We start from the raw sequence: 12,650 nt of genomic DNA, 5'->3' as shown, positions 1-12,650 counted from the left end.
TTAAGGGTTTGAGATTAACTGAAAATAATTCTTAACTATAAGTAACTATTTTAGGAAAGAAAGACTTCAGAATATTTTCACCAGCAGCTTATTTTAAAAAAAAAATTATTGAACTTTATCTTAACTTAATTTTTGTACTTTTGCTTTAGTGGAAACTCAGTGGATGTGTTTTATGTGGATTATGGTAACACAGAACTGAAGACAGTTGACAAAATCTGTATAAATGTCCCAACCAAATTCAAGGTCTGCCCACCACAGGCTGTAAGATGTAGTCTAGCTGGAGTGAAACCGGTGAGTACCTCCTCAGTATGAAAGTTTATGACTAAGTCTAGCTGAAGTGAAACTGGTGAATACCAGTTCAGGTTGTAAGATGTAATCTAGCTGGAGAAATACTGGTGAGTACCTCCTCAGGTTGTAAGATACAGTCTAGCTGGAGTAAAACTGGCGAGTACCTCCTCGGGTTGTAAGATACAGTCTAGCTGGAGTGAAACTGGCGAGTACCTCCTCGGGTTGTAAGATACAGTCTAGCTGGAGTGAAACTGGCGAGTACCTCCTCAGGTTGTAAGATACAGTCTAGCTGGAGTGAAACTGGCGAGTACCTCCTCAGGTTGTAAGATACAGTCCAGCTGGAGTGTAACTAGGGAGTACCTCCTCAGTAACTAGGGAGTACTTCCTCAGGTTGTAAGATACAGTCTAGCTGGAGTGTAAACTGGGGAGTACCTCCTCAGGTTGTAAGATACAGTCTAGCTGGTGTGTAACTGGGGAGTACCTCCTCAGGTTGTAAGATACAGTCTAGCTGGAGTGTAAGTGGTGAGTACCTCCTCAGGTTGTGAGATACAGTCTAGCTGGAGTGTAACTAGGGAGTACCTCCTCAGGTTGTAAGATACAGTCTAGCTGGTGTGTAACTGGGGAGTACCTCCTCAGGTTGTAAGATACAGTCTAGCTGGAGTGTAAGTGGTGAGTACCTCCTCAGGTTGTGAGATACAGTCTAGCTGGAGTGTAAACTGGGGAGTACCTCCTCAGGTTGTAAGATACAGTCTAGCTGGTGTGTAACTGGGGAGTACCTCCTCAGGTTGTAAGATACAGTCTAGCTGGAGTGTAAGTGGTGAGTACCTCCTCATGTTGTGAGATACAGTCTAGCTGGAGTGTAACTGGCGAGTACCTCCTCAGGTTGTAAGATACAGTCTAGCTGGTGTGTAACTGGGGAGTACCTCCTCAGGTTGTAAGATACAGTCTAGCTGGAGTGTAAACTGGGGAGTACCTCCTCAGGTTGTAAGATACAGTCTAGCTGGTGTGTAACTGGCGAGTACCTCCTCAGGTTGTAAGATACAGTCTAGCTGGAGTGTAAACTGGGGAGTACCTCCTCAGGTTGTAAGATACAATCTAGCTGGAGTGTAACTAGGGAGTACCTCCTCAGGTTGTAAGATGTAGTCTAGCTGGTGTGTAACTGGGGAGTACCTCCTCAGGTTGTAAGATACAGTCTAGCTGGAGTGTAAACTGGGGAGTACCTCCTCAGGTTGTAAGATACAGTCTAGCTGGTGTGTAACTGGGGAGTACCTCCTCAGGTTGTAAGATACAGTCTAGCTGGAGTGTAAGTGGTGAGTACCTCCTCAGGTTGTAAGATACAGTCTAGCTGGAGTGTAACTGGCAAGTACCTCCTTGGGTTGTAAGATACAGTCTAGCTGGAGTGAAACTGGCGAGTACCTCCTCAGGTTGTAAGATACAGTCTAGCTGGAGTGTAACTGGGGAGTACCTCCTCAGGTTGTAAGATACAGTCCAGCTGGAGTGTAACTAGGGAGTACCTCCTCAGTAACTAGGGAGTACCTCCTCAGGTTGTAAGATACAATCTAGCTGGAGTGTAACTAGGGAGTACCTCCTCAGGTTGTAAGGTACAGTCTAGCTGGAGTGTAACTGGGGAGTACCTCCTCAGGTTGTAAGATAGAGTCTAGCTGGAGTGTAAACTGGGGAGTACCTCCTCAGGTTGTAAGATACAGTCTAGCTGGAGTGTAACTAGGGAGTACCTCCTCAGGTTGTAAGATACAGTCTAGCTGGAGTGTAACTGGGGAGTACCTCCTCAGGTTGTAAGATATAGTCTAGCTGGAGTGTAAACTGGGGAGTACCTCCTCAGGTTGTAAGATACAGTCTAGCTGGAGTGTAACTAGGGAGTACCTCCTCAGGTTGTAAGATACAGTCTAGCTGGAGTGTAAGTGGTGAGTACCTCCTCATGTTGTAAGATACAGTCTAGCTGGAGTGTAACTAGGGAGTACCTCCTCAATAACTAGGGAGTACCTCCTCAGGTTGTAAGATACAGTCTAGCTGGAGTGTAACTGGGGAGTACCTCCTCAGGTTGTAAGATACAGTCTAGCTGGAGTGTAACTGGGGAGTACCTCCTCAGGTTGTAAGATACAGTCTAGCTGGAGTGTAAACTGGGGAGTACCTCCTCAGGTTGTAAGATACAGTCTAGCTGGAGTGTAACTGGGGAGTACCTTCTCAGGTTGTAAGATACAGTCTAGCTGGAGTGTAACTGGGGAGTACCTCCTCAGGTTGTAAGATACAGTCTAGCTGGAGTGTAACTGGGGAGTACCTCCTCAGGTTGTAAGATACAGTCTAGCTGGAGTGTAACTAGGGAGTACCTCCTCAGTAACTAGGGAGTACCTCCTCATGTTGAAAGATATAGTCTAGCTGGAGTGTAACTAGGGAGTACCTCCTCAGGTTGTAAGATACAGTCTAGCTGGAGTGTAACTGGTGTGTACCTCCTCAGGTTGTAAGATACAGTCTAGCTGGAGTGTAACTGGTGAGTACCTCCTCATGTTGTAAGATACAGTCTAGCTGGAGTGTAACTGGTGAGTACCTCCTCAGGTTGTAAGATACAGTCTAGCTGGAGTGTAACTGGTGAGTACCTCCTCAGGTTGTAAGATACAGTCTAGCTGGAGTGTAACTGGTGTGTAACTCCTCAGGTTGTAAGATACTGTCTAGATGGAGATACAGTCTAGCTGGAGTGTAACTGGTGAGTACCTCCTCAGGTTGTAAGATACAGTCTAGCTGGAGTGTAACTGGTGTGTAACTCCTCAGGTTGTAAGATACTGTCTAGATGGAGTGTAACTGGTGCGTAACTCCTCAGGTTGTAAGATATAATCTAGTTGGAGTGAAACTGGCGAGTACATCCTCAGGTTGTAAGATGTAGTCTAGTTGGAGTGAAGCTGGTGAGTACATCCTTGGGTTGTAAGATATAGTCTAGTTGGAGTGAAACTTATGAGTACGTCTTCAGGTTGTAAGATGTAGTCTAGCTGGAGTGAAACTGGCGAGTACGTCCTCTGGTTTTAAGATGTAGTCTAGTTGCAGTGTCACTGACGAGTACGTCCTCAGGTTGTAAGATGTAGTCTAGTAGGAGTGAAACTGGCGAATACATCCTCAGGTTGTAAGATGTAATCTAGCTGGAGTGAAACTGGTGAGTACGTCCTCGAGTTGTAATATGTAGTCTAGTTGGAGTGAAACTGGGGAGTACATCCTCAGGTTGTAAGAAGTAGTCTAGCTGGAGTGTAACTGGCAAGTAAGTCCTCATGTTGTAAGATGTAGTCTAGCTGGAGTTAAACTGGCAAGTACGTCCTCTGGTTGTAAGATATAGTCTAGTTGGAGTTAAACTGGCGAGTACCTCTTCTGGTTGTAAGATGTAGTCCAGCTGGAGTGAATCTGGCGAGTACGTCCTCTGGTTGTAAGATGTAGTCTAGTTGGAGTGTAACTGGGGAGTACCTCCTAAGGTTGTAAGATACAGTCTAGCTGGAGTGTAACTAGGGAGTACCTCCTCAGTAACTAGGGAGTACCTCCTCAGGTTGTAAGATACAATCTAGCTGGAGTGTAACTAGGGAGTACCTCCTCAGGTTGTAAGATACAGTCTAGCTGGAGTGTAACTGGGGAGTACCTCCTCAGGTTGTAAGATATAATCTAGCTGGAGTGTAAACTGGGGAGTACCTCCTCAGGTTGTAAGATACAGTCTAGCTGGAGTGTAACTGGTGTGTAACTCCTCAGGTTGTAAGATACTGTCTATATGGAGTGTAACTGGTGCGTAACTCCTCAGGTTGTAAGATATAATCTAGTTGGAGTGAAACTGGCGAGTACATCCCCAGGTTGTAAGATGTAGTCTAGTTGGAGTGAAGCTGGTGAGTACATCCTTGGGTTGTAAGATATAGTCTAGTTGGAGTGAAACTTATGAGTACGTCTTCAGGTTGTAAGATGTAGTCTAGCTGGAGTGAAACTGGTGAGTACGTCCTCTGGTTTTAAGATATAGTCTAGTTGCAGTGTCACTGATGAGTACGTCCTCAGGTTGTAAGATGTAGTCTAGTAGGAGTGAAACTGGCGAATACATCCTCAGGTTGTAAGATGTGATCTAGCTGGAGTGAAACTGGTGAGTACGTCCTCGAGTTGTAATATGTAGTCTAGTTGGAGTGAAACTGGGGAGTACATCCTCGGGTTGTAAGAAGTAGTCTAGCTGGAGTGTAACTGGCAAGTAAGTCCTCATGTTGTAAGATGTAGTCTAGCTGGAGTTAAACTGGCAAGTACGTCCTCTGGTTGTAAGATGTAGTCTAGTTGGAGTTAAACTGGCGAGTACCTCCTCTGGTTGTAAGATGTAGTCCAGCTGGAGTGAATCTGGCGAGTACGTCCTCTGGTTGTAAGATGTAGTCTAATTGGAGTGTAACTGGCGAGTACGTCCTCGAGTTGTAATATGTAGTCTAGTTGGAGTGAAACTGGGGAGTACATCCTCGGGTTGTAAGAAGTTTGTTTGTTTGCTTGTTTTGTGTTTAACGCCGTTTTTCAACAGTATTTCAGTCATGTAACGGCGGGCAGTTAACCTAATCAGTGTTCCTGGATTCTGTACCAGTACAAACCTGTTCTCCGCAAGTAACTGCCAACTTACCCACATGAATCAATGGTGGAGGACTAATGATTTCAGACACAATGTCGTTTATCAAATAGTCACGGAGAACATACGCCCCGCCCGAGGATCGAACTCACGACCCCGCGATCCGTAGACCAATGTTCTACCTACTGAGCTAAGCGGGCGGGCTTTGTAAGAAGTAGTCTAGCTGGAATGTAACTGGCAAGTACATCCTCGGGTTGTAAGATGTAGTCTAGCTGGAGTGAAACTGTCGAGTACGTCCTTGGGTTGTAAGATGCAGTCTAGTTGGAGTGAAACTGGCGAGTACCTCCTCTAGTTGTAAGATGTAGTCCAGCTGGAGTGAAACTGGCGAGCACGTCCTCAGGTTGTAAGATGTAGTCTAGTTGGAGTGTAACTGATGAGTATGTCCTCGAGTTGTAAGGTGTAGTTTAGTTAGAGTGTAAGTGGCGAGGACATCCTTGGGTTGTAAGATACAGTCTAGCTGGAGTGTAACTGGGGAGTACCTCCTCAGGTTGTAAGCTAGCTGGAGTGTAAACTGGGGAGTACCTCCTCAGGTTGTAAGATACAGTCTAGCTGGAGTGTAACTGGGGAGTACCTTCTCAGGTTGTAAGATACAGTCTAGCTGGAGTATAACTGGGGAGTACCTCCTCAGGTTGTAAGATACAGTCTAGCTGGAGTGTAACTGGGGAGTACCTCCTCAGGTTGTAAGATACAGTCTAGCTGGAGTGTAACTAGGGAGTACCTCTTCAGTAACTAGGGAGTACCTCCTCATGTTCTAAGATATAGTCTAGCTGGAGTGTAACTGGGGAGTACCTCCTCAGGTTGTAAGATACAGTCTAGCTGGAGTGTAACTGGCGAGTACCTCCTCAGTAACTAGGGAGTACCTCCTCAGGTTGTAAGATACAGTCTAGCTGGAGTGTAACTGGGGAGTACCTCCTCAGGTTGTAAGATACAGTCTAGCTGGAGTGTAACTGGTGTGTACCTCCTCAGGTTGTAAGATACAGTCTAGCTGGAGTGTAACTGGGGAGTACCTCCTCAGGTTGTAAGATACAGTCTAGCTGGAGTGTAACTGGGGAGTACCTCCTCAGGTTGTAAGATACAGTCTAGCTGGAGTGTAACTGGGGAGTACCTCCTCAGGTTGTAAGATACAGTCTAGCTGGAGTGTAACTGGTGTGTAACTCCTCAGGTTGTAAGATACTGTCTAGATGGAGTGTAACTGGTGTGTAACTCCTCAGGTTGTAAGATATAATCTAGTTGGAGTGAAACTGGCGAGTACATCCTCAGGTTGTAAGATGTAGTCTAGTTGGAGTGAAGCTGGCGAGTACATCCTTGGGTTGTAAGATATAGTCTAGTTGGAGTGAAACTTATGAGTACGTCTTCAGGTTGTAAGATGTAGTCTAGCTGGAGTGAAACTGGCGAGTACGTCCTCTGGTTTTAAGATGTAGTCTAGTTGCAGTGTCACTGACGAGTACGTCTTCAGGTTGTAAGATGTAGTCTAGCTGGAGTGAAACTGGCGAGTACGTCCTCTTTAGGTTGTCAGTAGAGAGTAGTCTATGTAGGTAGTTGGAAACTGGCGAATACATCCTCAGGTTGTAAGATGTGATCTAGCTGGAGTGAAACTGGTGAGTACGTCCTCGAGTTGTAATATGTAGTCTAGTTGGAGTGAAACTGGGGAGTACATCCTCGGGTTGTAAGAAGTAGTCTAGCTGGAGTGTAACTGGCAAGTAAGTCCTCATGTTGTAAGATGTAGTCTAGCTGGAGTTAAACTGGCAAGTACGTCCTCTGGTTGTAAGATGTAGTCTAGTTGGAGTTAAACTGGCGAGTACCTCCTCTGGTTGTAAGATGTAGTCCAGCTGGAGTGAATCTGGCGAGTACGTCCTCTGGTTGTAAGATATAGTCTAGTTGGAGTGTAACTGGCGAGTACGTCCTCGAGTTGTAATATGTAGTCTCGTTGGAGTGAAACTGGGGAGTACATCCTCGAATTGTAAGAAGTTTGTTTGTTTGTTTGTTTTGTGTTTAACGCCGTTTTTCAACAGTATTTCAGTCATGTAACGGCGGGCAGTTAACCTAATCAGTGTTCCTGGATTCTGTACCAGTACAAACCTGTTCTCCGCAAGTAACTGCCAACTTACCCACATGAATCAATGGTGGAGGACTAATGATTTCAGACACAATGTCGTTTATCAAATAGTCACGGAGAACATACGCCCCGCCCGAGGATCGAACTCACGACCCCGCGATCCGTAGACCAATGCTCTACCTACTGAGCTAAGCGGGCGGGCTTTGTAAGAAGTAGTCTAGCTGGAATGTAACTGGCAAGTACATCCTCGGGTTGTAAGATGTAGTCCAGCTGGAGTGAAACTGTCGAGACGTCATGTTGTAAGATGCAGTCTAGTTGGAGTGAAACTGGACGAGTAGTCACTACTCGAAGTTTTGTAAGATGTAGTCTAGTTGGAGTGTAACTGACGAGTATGTCCTCGAGTTGTAAGGTGTAGTTTAGTTAGAGTGTAACTGGCGAGTACATCCTCGGGTTGTAAGATGTAGTTTAGCTGGAGTGTAACTGACGAGTACATCCTTGGGTTGTAAGATGTAGTCTAGCTGGAGTGTAACTGGCGAGTACGTCCTTGGGTTGTAAGATGTAGTCTAGCTGGAGTGAAACTGGCGAGTACGTCCTAGGGTTGTAAGATGTAGTCTAGTTGGAGTGAAACTGGCGAGTACGTCCTCAGGTTGTAAGAAGTAGTCTAGCTGGTGTTTAACTGATGAATATGTCCTTAGACAATAAGATTTAGTCTAACTGTAGTAGAACTTGTGAGTACCTTCTAGGGCTGTCATTGAATGAGTCTTTGGCATATCGACGATACTGATATATCGGAAGACAGATATCGACGATACATCGATATATTGATTATTAAGTTAGATTAACAACCTGTTTGTTCATGGGCATATGCTATATACCTTCTTGTTAATGTTATGTTTAGTTTTATTGCCTACTTTTTATATTACTGTTTGATTGTGTTGTATTTGTATCTATAAAATAAATGAAAATTAATGAAATCTTTTATAGATCTTCATTGTGCCTTCACTCCTCTTTTGCATTTATCCTACTTTACTACCTAGTGAACTATAATACCAGGCACTGGAGTCGGGTTTCAAACAGCTTAAATTCTGCATTTCTCTTCCGCAGATATCTATTTATTTATTATATTAATTAATGATTTATTTATTTACCATGTTTTTATTTATTTTTAGCCTGTTTCATACCCTGTCTAATTTTTACCTTGCACTTACATTCGGTACTGGCACTGCGTGTTTTTTTTTTTTTTTTGGTTTTCTTTTTTAACTTCTGCCCAAGTTTTCGATGGGCCTCAAATTTGTAGTGTTTGACTGTTTGTTTGTTGTACTGAAAGACATGTTTAAGCAACACCCTGTGTTTCTACAAACCCAAACAAAGCTTTTCTTTCCGTCTTTTGACTCTTTTTCCACTATTTAAGCCGGCGACGGCTTCCTCTTCGGCCATCTTTGATTGTTATTGTTACGGACACTAGCTAAATTCTGTACCTTTCACTGAGTGATCAGCTATACGCGAACAAGTAAAAAGCCGAGATTGACGTAGAAACAGTATATACACTATGTTTTTACATGCACAAACAACGAAGCGACCTTTCAAGACAGGACAACGTGACTTTTTGCAAATAGATTCTGAAGTTGAGCCCTTTTTACTTCTACCCATATAGGTAGTGCCGGCTAGTGGGAAAAGACTGCTAGAGTACAAGTTTAGACATGACCTTTTTTGACAACTTCTGTTACTTACGGCACATTTTTGCAGGCAGAAAAAGTTGTTTTAGAGGGTCTGAGTGTTTATCTAGACAGTTGTTTTTTCTCTTTGTAAAATATCGATTTTTGAAAATGGGAATCGATAATCGATCGACCAAAAAATATCGTTGATACATCGATATCGTTTCTATCGATGACAGCCCTAGTACCTTCTAGGATTGTAAGATATGGTCCAGGTCTGGAGTGTAACTGGTGAGTATTGATCATCAGTAGATGACACCTTTTGTTTTGGCATTAGTAGAATAAGGTCAAAGTTACAATGGTTTTGATAATGAAAACTCTTTCCAATCAAAAGCAGGATAAGGCTTGGGTTGAAAATCACCAAACTTTGTAGGAAGATTGTCTATGTTAAGTAGATGACTCATTTTGATCTAAGGTGATGGCCACATTGACATTGTGAGTGTTTTGTAAAACATGAATTGTGAAGTTTTGGGCATATGGCTTCCCAGCTTTAAAATAATTGCCCGTGGTCACTAGATGACCTGTATTGTTGAGGATCAAATTAATAATAGGCAAAGGGCTTAAAGTGGTTTCTGATCAATTACTGGAGAATACTTGGATTTACAGAAGTGAAACTTAATAAAATTATATCTTATGGTCAGAACATGACTTCTACTATATTTCTTGTTTGTTGGGTTTAACGACGCACCGACACATGATAGGTCATATGGCGACTTTCCAGCTTTAATGGTTGAGGAAGACCCCAGGTGCCCCTCCGTGCATTATTTCATCACGAGCCGGCACCTGGGTAGAACCACCAACCTTTCGTAAGCCAGCTCGATGGCTTCCTCACATCTACTATATTTCTGGGGGTTTGGATGAAGGGAGGGGATTGTACAGTCATTGGCCAAGGTCACCCTCCCGAATATTTGAGACTGAAAATTACTTGTGCAGTAACATGGTGTTGTATAATATGTATTTTACAAACAGCTTCTTATGCCCCCGCCAAAATGGGGGGAGGTGGAGCATATAGTGTTACACCTGTCCGTGTGTGTGTTTGTGTGCATGTTTGTGTGTTCGGGAAAGGGTGATGTTCGTGTCCGGTCCATAACTTTGACATGCATGGTCCAATTTCAAAATAATTTGACACAAATAATAAGCATGGATAGACGACATGTCTTGCGCAAAACCAGGTCCCTAGCTCAAAGGTCAAGGTCACAATTGAACTTAGCCAATTTTCACTACATATATACTGATAATGTGATGTTCGTGTCCGGTCCATAACTTTGATGCATGGTCCGATTTCAAAATAATTTGGCACAAATAATAAACATGGATAGACGATTGTCATGCACAAAACCAGGTCCCTAGCTCAAAGGTCAGGGTCACAGTCCTTGGTTGAACTTGGCCAATTTTCACTACATTTATACTGATAATGTGGTCTTCGTGTCCAGTCCATAACTTTGACATGCATGGTACGATTTCAAAATAATTTGACACAAATAATAAGCATGGATAGACGATGTGTCGTGCGCAACAACTAGGTCTAAGGTCAAGGTCACACTTAGAGGCCAAAGGTCACATACAAGAATGACTTTGTCTTGAGCATTTCTTCTTCTTTTTGATGTAAGTTGGCACAGTTGTATACCCTCATGAGACAGAATGTCATGCGCAATAACCAGATCCCTAGTTAAGAATTACTTCACTTTGTTGTTGCTATAAATACATTATATTGTAACTTTATTATTACTGGTCCTAGGTAAACACATGACCACTTCTCTGTAGTACAGCATGCATGTTACATCCAGTTTTGAGAAGTATTTTAACCTATCTGTACCTGGTAAGGATTTTTTTTTTTTTTTTTTTTTTTTTTTTTTTTTTTTTTTTTTTTTTAAACTTCCCTTAGTTGTTACTATAAATAACTTACGCCTGTGACCTTTTTCATGTTGCAGGGGCATCAGTGTCTGTGACACATTTCTAGTATTATTAATTATAATTTATATTAATTTTCTTACATTTAACATTTTCTAGCTGGTGAAGAGCTGGACAAGCAGGGGCATAAAAACTTTCCAGCAGCTGACTGGTGACGAACTCCTCCATGTTCTAGTGTTATATGGAGAACCAGGCTATTGTGAGGTGGCCCTGTATCAAAGGTATGTAGAGACTACTTGTAGGTGTAAAGCATGTACCTACACCTTAATCAGAACAGCAAGCCCAATATGGTAATACTACAAAATAATTTCATTTAAGGAACATTACATTTGATGGATTTGGCAAGTACAGCTGTTTAGAGAGGAAATGAATTTTGAGGATTTAAGGTTTTGAGATATACTGAATAGAAATATTATATGTTTGTTAGCTCACTTGAACTTTGCTCAGTGTGAGCTGTTAGTATAGCTGGATGTTCTGGAGTCTTTTGTCCATCGTCAGTCATCCTGCATCTACATTTTTATCGAGCCCGCTTTGGGTGAGCTTGATATAGTCTCCACTTTTGGCGGTTCAGTGTATGTGCGTCCATGCGTGTGTGCATCCGTCCAATTTTGTCCGGACCATAACTTGAACATGGACCAATCTTGTTTATATTTGGCATGAATGTTAACCTCAATGAGAAGGTGTGTCATGCGCAAACCCCATGTTCCTATCTCAAAGGCCAAGGTCACAGTTGGAGGTCAAAGGTCAAATTGAAGTTTGTCTGGAGCATTTCTTCTTCATGCATGGTGGGATTTTGAGGTTACTTGGCATGAATGTTCACCATTATGAGACGGAGTGTCTTGTGCAAGAACCAGGTCCCTAGATCCAAGGTCAAGGTCACACTTGACAGCTGGCTGGCTCAACATTCTGCCCATGGGCATACTTGTTACTAAAACATCTTCTACTCTGAAACTACTTGTCAGATTTACGCCAATCTTGGTCAGTAGCATATTGAAATGGGCCTCTATCAAGTTTGTACAAATGGTTTACCTTGGCCCTAGGGGCGGCAGTACTTGATAACCGCATGACGGATCTTCATCAAACTTGGTCTGTAGCATCATAACAAGGTCATGTCCAAAATTTGTTCAGGTGGGGAGCACTTGGCCCCGTTGCACTTGGCTGCATGTAGGGGCGGGTAGAGCGAAAATTAGAAGAAATATTAAATAATTTCTTCTGATGAATGGCATGATTGACCTTCATCAAACTTGGTCTACAGCATCATTATAAGGCTCTCTCCCAGATTTATTAATCCCCTGCCGTGGCGGAGGGATTATAGGAATGGTCTGGTCTGCATCCGTCCGTCCTTCCGTCTTTCCGTCCTTCCGTCCGTCCGTCCTTCCGTCCGTAACAAAATCGTGTCCGGTCCATATCTCCTAAACCCCTAGAAGGATTTTCATGAAACTTGGGTCAAATGATCACCTCATCAAGACGATGTGCAGAACCCATGAGTCGGCCTTGTCGGTTCAAGGTCAAGGTCACAACTCTAGGTCAAAGGTTTGAGCCTGCCATTTTGTGTCCGCTCTATATCTCATAAACCCCTTGAAGGAATTTTATAAAACTTGGGTCAAATGATCACCTCATCAAGACGATGTGCAGAACCCATGAGTCAGCCATGCCGGCTCAAGGTCAAGGTCACAACTTAGGGTCAAAGGTTTTGAGCCTTCCATTTTGTGTCCGCTCTATATATCCTAAACTCCTTGAAGGATTTTCATCAAACTTGGGTCAAACGATCACCTCATCAAGGCGATTTGCAGAACTTATGAGTCAGCCATGTCGGCTGAAGGTCAAGGTCACAACTGAAGGTCAAAGGTTTGAGCCTTCCATTTCGTGTCCGCTCTATATCTCCTAAACCCCTTGAAGGAATTTTATAAAACTTGGGTAAAATGATTATCTCATCAAAACGATGTGCAGAAATTATGAGTCAACCATGCCAGCTCAAGGTCAAGGTCACAACTAAGGGTCGAAGGTTTGAGCCTTCCATTTTGTGTCCACTCTGTATCTCCTAAACCCC

The 12,650-nt window shown here is 43.2% G+C and overlaps 1 protein-coding gene across 1 annotated transcript in view; it reads left to right on the top strand.

Annotated features, from left to right (window-relative positions):
- Positions 1-12,650, top strand: part of LOC123547663 (uncharacterized) — a 149,077-nt gene that overhangs the window by 30,225 nt on the left and 106,202 nt on the right. The window contains exons 4-5 of the mRNA XM_053550737.1: positions 150-291; positions 10,700-10,821. Coding sequence (XP_053406712.1) covers positions 150-291; positions 10,700-10,821 — 264 coding nt within the window. The remainder of the gene's footprint in view (positions 1-149; positions 292-10,699; positions 10,822-12,650) is intronic.

The sequence above is a fragment of the Mercenaria mercenaria genome, chromosome 9 (assembly GCF_021730395.1).
Source record: "Mercenaria mercenaria strain notata chromosome 9, MADL_Memer_1, whole genome shotgun sequence".
Taxonomy (NCBI): Eukaryota; Metazoa; Mollusca; class Bivalvia; order Venerida; family Veneridae; genus Mercenaria; species Mercenaria mercenaria.
This window is presented reverse-complemented; position numbering and strand designations above follow the sequence as displayed.